This window comes from Otolemur garnettii, unplaced genomic scaffold (assembly GCF_000181295.1).
Source record: "Otolemur garnettii isolate 467f Iridium unplaced genomic scaffold, OtoGar3 scaffold00162, whole genome shotgun sequence".
NCBI classification, from domain to species: Eukaryota; Metazoa; Chordata; class Mammalia; order Primates; family Galagidae; genus Otolemur; species Otolemur garnettii.
The window spans coordinates 304438-316190 of NW_003852557.1; the positions used below are offsets into that span (position 1 = coordinate 304438).

General features: G+C 38.3%; 1 protein-coding gene across 6 annotated transcripts in view; it reads right to left on the reverse strand.

The window, feature by feature from the left end:
• The window catches only part of SPAG9 (sperm associated antigen 9), a 148815-nt gene that overhangs the window by 59212 nt on the left and 77850 nt on the right, over positions 1-11753 (reverse strand). For 3 of the 6 annotated variants that reach the window (XM_023519218.1, XM_023519219.1, XM_003800016.3), the window contains one exon: positions 8722-8763. The exons of the other annotated variants lie outside the window; for them this stretch is intronic. In XM_023519218.1, the coding sequence (XP_023374986.1) occupies positions 8722-8763 (42 nt within the window). The remainder of the gene's footprint in view (positions 1-8721; positions 8764-11753) is intronic. 6 annotated transcript variants of the gene reach the window in all.

The window sequence follows — 11753 nt, forward strand, 5'->3', positions numbered from 1 at the left end:
GGCGCCCTACTCACTGACCCATGGGTGCCACCTGGCATGTATTACTTTTATAAGACAAAAAGTAAATAAATTGTAAACAAAATTTGAATTAGTATAGCTAGATAAAATTATCTTTCATTTTGAGAGAAAGCTTTGAGAAAAAACTATTTGTACTATTTATGAATCGGGAGCTACCCATTTATTACTGGCTTGAGTTTAAGATAACTTTAATTGGTTGAGCACAGTGGACCATGCCTACAATGCTTGCACTTTACAAGGCCAAGGGATAAAGATCTCTTGAAGCAAGGGGTTCAAGAATAGCACAGACAACATAGTGAGACCTATCTCTACAAAAAATAAAAATATTAGCTGGGTGTGGTGCCATATGCCTGTAGTCCCAGCTACTCGGGAAGATCCCCTGAGCCGAAGAACTTGAGGTTGCAGTGAGCTATCATCACAGGACTATATTCCAGCCTGGGTGATAGAGCCAGACAGATCCCATCTCTTAAAAAAAAAAAAAGAAAGAAATAACTTTGATTATCTCTCATTTCAATTACACTACTGGCCATATGCTAATAAAATCATAAGCTGTGAGACCAATTATCTTTTTGTTTCCATCTCATGAGAGACTGATTTCCAGCGAGAAGGAAGACAAACCATAGAAATAAATAATTTAATTCTTTATCACCTCTTCCTTTAAAATTAAAAGATAAAATTGCTGACTATTTTCTTGAGCTGGCAACTGCACCTAACCCAGAAGTATCTAACAAAAGTCTACTAAGTCCAGCAAATTAACTTCTTTGGAGGTGAGTTGAAAAACAGAGAAATATTTTCAGAACCAAAGAGGCCTATAGTGAAGATAGCTCCAAATCCCTCTGAGCACCACAAAGAAGCAACATTATTGTGATTAATTTAACAGCCTACCTTATTCATATTTATGTTGTCATAAACATAACTTCCCATTCTTCAAAGGTTTGAAATTTAATACACATTTAAAAATACAAAATAGGTTGAACATGGTGGCTCACACCTGAATTTCCTGCACTTTTGGAGGCCAAGGCTGAAGGAAATTGCTTGGGCAATAGAAGAAGATTTTGTCTCTACAAAAAATTAAAAAATAAGACGGGCATGGTGGCACATGCCTGTAAGTCCCAGCTGAGGCCGGGGGTGGTGGATTGCTTGGGCCTAGAATTCAAGGTTACAGTGAGCTATGATCAGGCTACTATATTCCAGCCTGGGCAACAGAGTGAAACCCTGTCTTGTAATTAAGTTAATTAATCAATTAATTAATTAAGCTGTCTATCTCCCTGACAATGTTGATGAAAACACTTAAACCCGACTATGGATTCAGGCTCAGCACTTATAGCTCAGCAGCTAGGGTGCCAGCCACATATACCTGAGCTGGCAGGTTCAAACCCAGCCTGGGCCTGCCAAACAACAATGACAACTACAACCAAAAAATAGCCAGGCATGGTGGCAGGTGCCTGTAGTCCTAGCTACTTGGGAGGCTGAGGCAAGACAATTGCTTAAGCCCAAGAGTTTGAGGTTGCTGTGAGCTGTGTTATGGCACTCTACCGAGGGTGACATAGTAAGACTTTGTCCCCGGCCGCCAAAATAAAATAAAATAAAGAATGTGGATTCAGAAAGCCCCAGAGAGTATCAAGTTCATCCTTATTGAGAAAATATGCCTTTGAACCAACTGAAAAATAAATAATTTGAGAGCTATCTCAGACTTATCATTTTCCTCTTAAAAGTTAAATACAGAAATTATTTCTTCTTCCTCTTTATCATTCTCTTCCCCCGCCTCAGAAGGACTGGTTATTTTTGCTTTAAAAAATATGTTACTTAGTAATCAAAGTGATCACTATATATACACACACACACACACACACACACACACACACACACATATATATATATATATATATATATGGTCTGGCAAGCCCGTCTCCCAAAATCATTTGTACATCTAGGAGCATGAAATAAAATAACCAGGGGAGAAATGGATCTAAACCAGAAATAGCACTTAAACTCAAAGATTCTAAGATTTCCAGCTATAAGGAAATGGTAAATCATTATCTACTTAGAAGAAAATGATGTTTTAATTTGTCCTAAATGATCCAAATAACAGGAGATTTATTTATGTGTAACTTTCTTCTCTTTTATACTTACTATATAAAAATATTTTACACTCTTTAAAATAGCTCAGTGTGTGGGTTGTACTTGAGAATTGAGGAGGGAAAAGCTCTGAATTTTAGGGGAAGAGTTTTCAAAAATATTCTTCCTTAAGGCTAGGCACAGTGGCTCATGTCTGTAATCCCAGCACTCGGGGAGGCCAAGGCCGGTGGATTGTCTGAGCTCAGGGAGTTTGAGACCAGCCTGAGCCAGAGCAAGCCCCCATCTCTAAAAATAGCCAGGCATTGGGGCAGGCACCTGTAGTCCCAGTTACTTGGGAGGCTGAGGCAAGAGAATCACTTGAAGCCCAAGAGTTTGAGGTTGCTGTGAGCTATGCCGCCACAGCACTCTACCAAGGGTGACAAAATGAGACTCTGTCTCAAAGAAAAAGGAAGTATTTCTCTCGGTCTTCCAGGCAGTGGTGACATAATGTTCCTAAGACTGGCAAAAAAGCACTTACATGGGAAGTCTACCACAGCATTTGATTGGAGGCACAATATTCTTATATCTGACTAACTGCCTCCCACTAAAGATGGAATGAAGCTTAAATATCAACCTGTTAAAAGAAAATGTATTATTTTTGGTAAAAAGTACCCTCATAAGATAGTACAATCATGTGCGGCATAACAAAGTTTTGGTCCAACAATGGACTTCATATCTGATGGTGGTCCCCTGAGATTACAATGGAGTTGAAAAATTCCTACTGCCTAATGATGCTTTCCATCTTAATATCATGGCACAATGCATTATTCACATGTTTGTGATGATGTAAGTAAGCCTAGAGCACAGCCAGGCATGTAAAAGTGGAGCATATACAATGATGCACAGGGCACAGTCACTTGGTAATGATAGTAACAACTATGTTAATGGTGCACGTATTGACTGTACTTTCTACTGTTACTTGGAATGTCTTCCTTCTACTCATTAAAAAAAAAAGTTAACTATACCACAGCCTCAGCCAAGTTCATAAGGAGGTATTCCAAAAAAAGACATTGTCATCACAGCTCTATATGGGTTACTGCCTGAAGATTTTTCTTTCTTTCTTCTTCCTCTTCTTTTTTTTTTTTAAGGCAAGCATGTAACAAAGTTTATTGAGGAACAGAAAGCTAGGCTTACAGAGTAAGAAAGCTTACAAAGCAGGATATATTTGCCATTGCCAGGGCAGGTAGGCAAAGAGGCCCTTGAAGACCTTTAGGTAAGACAAGATGATCATCCAAACCCTATTTGGGCCCAGGCCAGAGTGAGAGTGAGAGTGTATGTGTGTGTGTGTGTGTGTGTGTGTGTGTGTCTCAGTTTTCAACAGAAAACTTTAAAAGGCAAAACATAAAATAAAAAAAAAATTTAAATAGAAAAAAGCTCATAAAGAAAAATTAGCCCCGAAAAGGAAAAAAAGCCTTTGTATAAATGTACTATGTGTTTGTGTTTTAATAAGCTAAGAGTTATTACAAAAGAGTTGAAAAGTTTAAGAAAATTTTAAAAGTTTATAGAGTAAAAAGTTCCAGTAGGTTAAGGTTAATTTATTGTTGATGAAAAATGTTTTATAAACTCAATGTAGTGTGTTTAGATATAAAACCTATAGTAATACACAGTGATGTCCCAGGCCTTCACATTTGCTCACCACTCACTCGCTGACCAGAGCAACTGCCAGTCCTGCAAGCTCCATGCGTTGTAAGTGCCCCACACAGGTATACTTTTATACTGTATTTTTACTATACCTTTTTTTTTGTTTTAAGAGACAGAGTCTTACTTTGTCACCCTTGGTAGAGTGCCGAAGTGTCACAGCTCACAGCAACCTCCAACTCCTGGATTTAGGCGATTCTCTTGCCTCAGCCTCCCGAGTAGCTGGGACCAGAGGCACCCGGCCACAACACCCAGCCATTTTTTGTTGCAGTTTGGCCAGGGCCAGGCTTGAACCGGCCACCTTCAGTATATGGGGCCGGCACCTTACTCACTGAGCCACAGGCACCGCCCTTTTACTATATACCTTTTTAATGCTTAGATACGTTTACAGAAGAAAACACTTAGCATGGTGTTCTAACTGCCCATAGTAATTATAACAGTAACATGCTGTGCATGTTTGTAGCCCTGGAACAACTGCTCATACCAGATAGCCAGTGCATAACAGCTATACCATCTTGGTTTATGTAAATATACCCTATGAAGTTTGCAAAACAACAAAATCACCTAGCAATGCATTTTCTCAGAACATCCTTCTGTTAAGTGACATATGATTGTATACACAAAACTAGAGAAAATCTTACTAGGACCTAAATGAAAACTGGAAGCATTTATTATTAATTACTTCACAAAGATTCAAGGAAGAAACATGCCATTATTACACATTTAATCTGTGGCTTCTTGAGACTAAGAATTTCCTTTTTCTTTTTTTTAGAGACAGAGTCTCATTTTGTCACCCCTGGGTAGAATGCTATGGCATCACAGCTCACAGCAACCTCAAACTCTTGGGCTCAAGTGTTTCTCTTGCCTCAACCTCCCAAGTAGCTGGGACTATAGGCGCCTGCCACAATGCCCAGCTGTTTTTTTGTTTTTTTTTTTTTGCAGTTGTCATTGTTGGTTAGCTGGCCCAGGACAGGTTCAAACCCACTAACTTTGGTGTATATGGCTTGCGCCCTAGCCCCTGAGCTACTGGTGCCGAGCCTGAATTTCCACTTTATATTATGTTAGACTTTACAGGTTATATGACAGGTTGTGCTGGTTTGGCTTACAATCTTGACTGCAAATACCACTTTATCTATTTCAGTGGTTCTCAACCTTCCTAATGCTGCGTTGTATTTTCATTGTCACAAAGGGGTTGTGACCCACAGGTTAAGAACCACTGATCTATTTGAAGATCACTGACTAGCCTATCAAATCCTAATGTCTAACATCATGAAGATATCTTTTCCAGGCTCAGCACCTGTAGCTCAGCGGCTAGGGCGCCAGTCATATACACTGGAGCTGGCAGGTCTGAATCCAGCCCAGGCCTGCCAAACAACAATGACAACTACAACCAAAATATAGCCAGGCATTGTGGTGGGCACCTGTAGTCCCAGCTACTTGGGAGGCTGAGGCAAGAGAATCGCTTAAGTCCAAGAGTTTGAGGTTGCTGTGAGCTGAGACGCCACAGCACTCTACCGAGGATGACATAGTAGGACTCTGTCTCAAAAAAAAAAAAAAAAAAAGATTTTTTTTCACTGGCACGAATGGTGCCAAAAACGAAGACTTACGCAGTTGTCAATTTTCTTTCTGATAAACTTACTTACTTTGTAACCCCATTTTCTTCTTCAGAGTCTTTAAGAAACAGTCACATTATTGGCTGTGCATGTCACTGGAGAACATCCATGCAAAGCAAGGACCTGATTTGGAAGTGTAGTACTGTGACTATAAAACCATACCTGTGCATGTTTGAGTTGTGCTTTAAAGGAAGAGACGTAATTCAAAGATAACACACAAATGGCTCTCTCTCCTCACTCTCCTCTTTTCTCTCCCCTTTTCTCTCCTCCTTGGTGCTGAACTGCAGCCTCCCTCCCACCAATAAAGACCTTTTGTACACACACACACAAAAAAGATAACACACAAATGGCCATCAGAAAAATTAAAATCAAAACCACAATGAAATATCACCTTACCCCCATTAAGATGGCTACTATTTTTGGAAAAAAAAATCAAAATAGGGGGGCGGTGGCTCATGCCTGTAATCCTAGAACTCTAGGAGGCCAAGGTAGGTGAATCGCTTGAGCTCATGAGTTCGAGACCAGCCTGAGCAAAAGTGAGACCCCGTCTCTACTAAAACTGAAGCAAGAGGATCACTTGAACCCAAGTTGGAGGTTGCCATGAGCTATGTCGCCATGGCACTCTACCAAGGGCGACAGGTTGAGATTATCTACAAAAAAGAAAAAAAATCTCAAAATAGAAAATAAAAATGTAGGTGAGGAAGTTAAGAAATCAATACCCTTATGTACTGCTGGTAGGACTGTAAAATGATGCAACTGGTCTGGACAACAGTAAAGAGGGGCTTAAAATTAAAAATAGAACTACCTGCCCAGTGCAGGGGTTCACACCTACAATCCTAGCACTCTGGGAGGCTAAAGCAGGACTGCTTGAGGCCAAGAGTTTGAGACCAGTCCAATCAAGACTGAAACCCTCTACTAAAAACAGAAAAATTATGGCTTGGAGCCCATAGCTTACTGGTTAGGGTGCTGGTGACATACATCAAGGCAGGAGGGTCTGAACTCGGCCCAGGCCTGCTAAACAACAATGACAACTGCAACCAAAAAATAGCTGAGTGTTGGGGTGGGCACCTGTAGTCCCAGCTATTTGGGAGGCAGAGGTAAGAGAATCGCTTAAGCCCAAGAGTTTGAGGTTGCTATGAGCTGAGAGTCACAGAACTCTACCGAGGGCAACCCAGTGAAACCGTGTCTCCAAAAAAAAAAAAAAGAAAGGAAGAAAATTTTGGTGGGAAAAAAAAAGAAACAAAGAAAATTTTTTAGCATGCACTTATAGTCCCAGCTACTTGGAAGGCTGAGGCAGGAGGATCACTTGAATCCAGGGGTTTGAGGTTGCTGTGAGCTATGATCATGCCACTGCACTCTAGTCTGGGTGACCAAGGTGAGATTCTGTCTCAAAATAAAAAACAAAAAATTACCATATCATTCAGCAATCTTAGCAATCTAACTTCTGGGTATATATCTAAAAGTGAAAGTATGGCCTCAAAGATATATTTGTATAGCCCTTTAATAAAAGCATTATGCACAATAGCCACGAGGCAGAAAAAATCCAAATGTCCACCAACAGGTAAGTAGATAATACATATAGTGGTATATATATACATACAGTGGAATATTATTCAGCCTTAAAAGAGATGGAAATCCTGTTGCATGCTATAATATGGATGAACCTTAATGATATTATGCTAAATGATATAAGCCAATCTCAAAAAGGTAAATGCTACATGATTCTGCTCATATGAGGTATCTAATATGTCAGGTCCAATTCATAGAAACAGAAAGTAAATGGGAGTCTCTAGGAGCTGGGGTTAGGGTAGAAAGGGAACTTATTATTTAATGGGTATACAGTTCTAGATTTATAATATAGAACGTCCAGACAATCTCTTTTATAATAATATCAACACAACACCACTAAACCACATACTTAGAAATGATTAAGAGAATAAATATGTGTTTTACCACACACGCACAAAGTAAGTGTCATTACTTTTAGTTTCACTTGAGACACTGGGTAAAAGCAATCTGGTCTCTGTGCCATTTTATTTCTGGTTTAGATAGCAAGCTAAAAGCCTACAAGCTGTGCAAAATATTTTCAATTGTTCTATTCATCAAATGTATCATGTACTTAGTGCTAAACAGAATATAAATGTCACGTGCTATCTGGCATTGCACTATAAATATTTATTTTCTAAAAGACTATAAACTGTTCACAACCACAGAAAATAAATTATCCATTAAGGACAACCTCCAAAAACTACATATTCCAATGTAGTGTTTTCCTGAGTAGCATGCCTAACTTTATTTGAAATAAGTAAAGGGACAAGCAGCTCTAGTTACATAAATTTATCTGTCTTTTAGACTTGAAGGTTTTAAGCCAATGAAAATAAAAAATCACAAACATGGAACTAGGCCAATATACAACTCCCCTCTATATAACATGCATTACTTTACAATTTTATGTTTTCAATTTCTTTTTCCCTAAGTAAAAGAAATTTCAAAAGCAGCAATACTTAAATTCTTCTGATTTACAATTTGGTGGCATAATAGAGTCTCAAAATTCTATGTGTACATGTGTTTTTCTAGAGAGTTTCAAATAATTTGATTCCTAGAGGAGTCTGTGACCAAAAAGAAACACTGAAAACCCTAACTCTAGACTGACATTTAGGCAAAATAAACCTATATAACACACAGTATGGTAGGTTTGGGAGCATTCAGATTATTAAAGGAAAGGTATGAATGTCCTAACATTTCTGAAGGAAGAAGACATTGTTTCACTGTCAGTGCTGGAGAGCTTCCATGGATCCAGGTCAACCCTTGATCTAGGGGGCAGGAAAAAGTTTTACTTATTTTTTTTATCCCCAGTGCATAGCACAACAAGCCTAATGTGTAGCAGGCTACTAATAGATACTGACTGAATAGAGCCTGACTGCAACTGAAGAAATATGTATTAAACTAGGGAAGCAGTGCATGGCAAACTGACACACGAGGCTGTCTCTGAGGATATCTACATACACTCCGCCTGGTGGAAGGTGGTTGAGCCAAGTAAACCAGTTATCTTACCTAGAGCTAGATAAAGGGCAACATTCTGAATTTCCACAGGACTTACTTGTATTTTCTCTCCTTCATTTCAAAATGCTTACTTTGGAGTAAGAGTAAATTACAGATTACAGTAAAGCCCTGGCAAACACTGCAGAGGAAATAATTTTCTATTTAAGTGAATAACATCAAGAGTCTCCCAAAATGAGCAACTGATGTCTTGAGAATAGCAGTTGACTTAGTAAACCAATAGAGAATCACTGTTGTTTACTTAATGCAGTATGTTGTGAAACACCATTCTCACCTCCTGTTCTACTGCCTTCACAGGTTCAGGACTATTGCTCACCTGGGAAGAGGGAAAGATTACAAAAGAGAAAAAATTATGTATTTGCTAGGTTTTAACATATTTGTACCTTTGGCTTATACTATCTCTCAGGATATAAGATTTATTTATTATCTACTATGTTTAAAATGAGGGTGTGAGGGTTTGATTTTGCTTTCACTTACGATTACCTCCTTTAGGACTCCAGTTCTCTTTGCTTATAGTATTGAGAAAAAAGAAGACTCTAGTTCATGTAAGTGATGTCATGGTTCAGAAGCCACTGTGTGGATTAGTGTCATACCTTACACTTATTGATAAGCAGCTCACCACTTAACCCTTTCTTCTACTTATAGGACTCTATGAAATCTTCCTGCCGTTTATGCTAGCTACTTTGTTTAATATACTAATACTCCAGAGTGGCATACTTCAAATATTTACTACACCCTCTTTATTTTTTTTCTTTCTTTCTTTTTTTTTTTTTTGGAGACAGAGTCTCAAGGTGTCGCCTTGGGTAGAGTGCTGTGGCGTCACAGCTCACAGCAACCTCAAACTCTTGGGTTTAAACAATTGTCTTGCCTCAGCCTCCCAAGGAGTTGGGACTACAGGCACCCACCACAATGCCTGGCTATTTTTTTTGTTACAGTTGTCATTGTTGTTTTAGGTGGCCCAGGCTGGGTTGAAACATGCCAGCTTTGGTGTATATGGCCGGCGTCCTACCCACTGAGCTACAGGTGCCGCCTACACCCTCTTTTCTCCTTGTATAATTTCTAAAATGTTAGATAATACTAATGATTGAAGAGTAACCAAGATTCAAATCCTTTTTCATAATAACATCGATTTAGTCATATTCTTTATTTCTACCTGTCCATTTTCTCTGAGATAAAAGTAGTTCTTCTAAATACAAAGCAAACTCAGTTTTTGAACACTCTTGGTCTAGGAATTCATCAGTCATTTGAAAGGCTGTTAACTCTCAGTTAATACAGTTGCTGGCTCTCTGTTAATTCCCTCTCCAAAAAAATACAGATTAGCAAAGCATGATCACTATAGAAACCAGACTGCCTCTTCTTTATTAGATGTTTTTTTCTAGCTTTATTGAGTATAATTGGTAAATAAAGGGTACACAGTTAAGGTGGACAACTTGATGTTTTGATATACATTGTGAAATAATCACCACTATCAAGCCAATTAACATATCTAGCACCACACATAATCACTTTTTTCCCCTCTTTTCTTGGTGGTGAAAGCATTTAACACTTGTTTATATGATCTTTGATTCTGGATTCTCATTATCTTTAACCCTTCTAACTATTCATTTCATTAAAAATTAGGTAGAAAATTTGGTGGCTCTATGTAAAAGTAGAAAGATTGTCAAATAAAGATATATGTGAGGAAGAAAGTTCATAAATAAAATTGAGGTTACAGAACAAATTCCTTATTCACTGGCACAAGCAAAAGCAACATGACATATATTACAACACATCATCCGTTTTTTCTTAAAATTTTATTTATATTTTACCCTACTATATATACTAACACAAAATCTAAAAGGAAGTAATACAGAGTATATAAACTAATGAAAAAACATATATGAGCATCAAAGAAAAAGAACGCCCAGAAGCAATTTCATTCTAAGCAATAAACACATTTACTGCTTTACATCCTTTTTTTTTTTGAGACAGAGCCTCAAGCTGTCGCCCTGGGTAGAGTGCCTTGGCATCACAGCTCACAGCAACCTCCAACTCCTGGGCTCAAGTGAGTCTCCTGCCTCCACTTCCCAAGTAGCTGGGACCACAGGCGCCCGCCACAATGCTTGGCTATTTTTGGTTGTATTTGTCTTAGTCGCTAGAGCCACAGGTGCCGAGCCAGTGCCTACATTCTGGTTCCTGAATACCATTCTCCCATAAACTAAGGCAAGGCTCCTGAAGAGTTTTTAGGGCTGCAACAGGGGGAAATATAAGAGCATGGAGCATCTTACAGTGCCAATTAAGGAAGAAAGTACTCAAGAAGAATGGGGCATGTCTAAAAAAGCATAGGAGACAGTGTGAAAGAGCTCCCAATGGCCAAAGCTGGAATAATTGAATAATTTGAGAAACAAAAACAATAATGAGTTTGGACAGCCCACAGAACAAAATATATATCCACTGAGTCCAAACTAGAATGGAAGAAGGGAAGAGAATAGCTCTCTCTTACAGAAGAATTCCAATGAATAAATGTAGAAGAATGAAAAACAGAAAATCACCATTAGTAATATTCTATTATAATTGTTGTAGGCAAGATCCACTGATAGATGCGAAAATCAGTGGATATTAGTTTCAGGAGAAACAGAATGTTTGCATAGTCTCAGATATATCCACCAAGACACCAAGATATTTTTTAATTATAAAAGGAAAAATTTTAACCTTATAAGGGAGAGATCTGATACATACCAGCTAAACAAGTGATCAAAATTAACATTACCACTAGTAAGAACATCGACATTATTTGCCCTTTGATATAAGGGTAAGTAGTAAGGAAAGTTATAAAACTTTTGTGTTATTTTTGCCAAAAATGTATAACTTCAATCTAATCATAAGAAATCATCAGAAAAGCTCTAGTGGAGAGACAAAATAACTAACCAGCATTCTTTAAAAGTTTCGAGGTCATGAAAGACAAAAGACTGAGGAATTGTCACACATTGGAAGAGACTGAGACATATGACCAAATGCAATATGGGATTTTCTGGATTGGATCTCAGAAAAGAAAATAGACATTAGGGGAAAACTGGTGAAACCTGAATACAAGTCTGCAGTTTAGCTTAGCATCATACCAATATTAATGTCTTAATTTAGATAACTGTACTATGGTTAGTTAATATTAGAGGATGCTGGGTGAAGAGTACATAGGAATTCTGTACGACTTTTGCAACTTTTCTAATAAGTTTTAAATTACTTCCAAAAAAGTTTTTAGGCTAGGTGTGGTGGGTTGGCAGACACAGTTGTAATCTTAGCACTTTGGGAGGTGAGGCAGAGGACTGT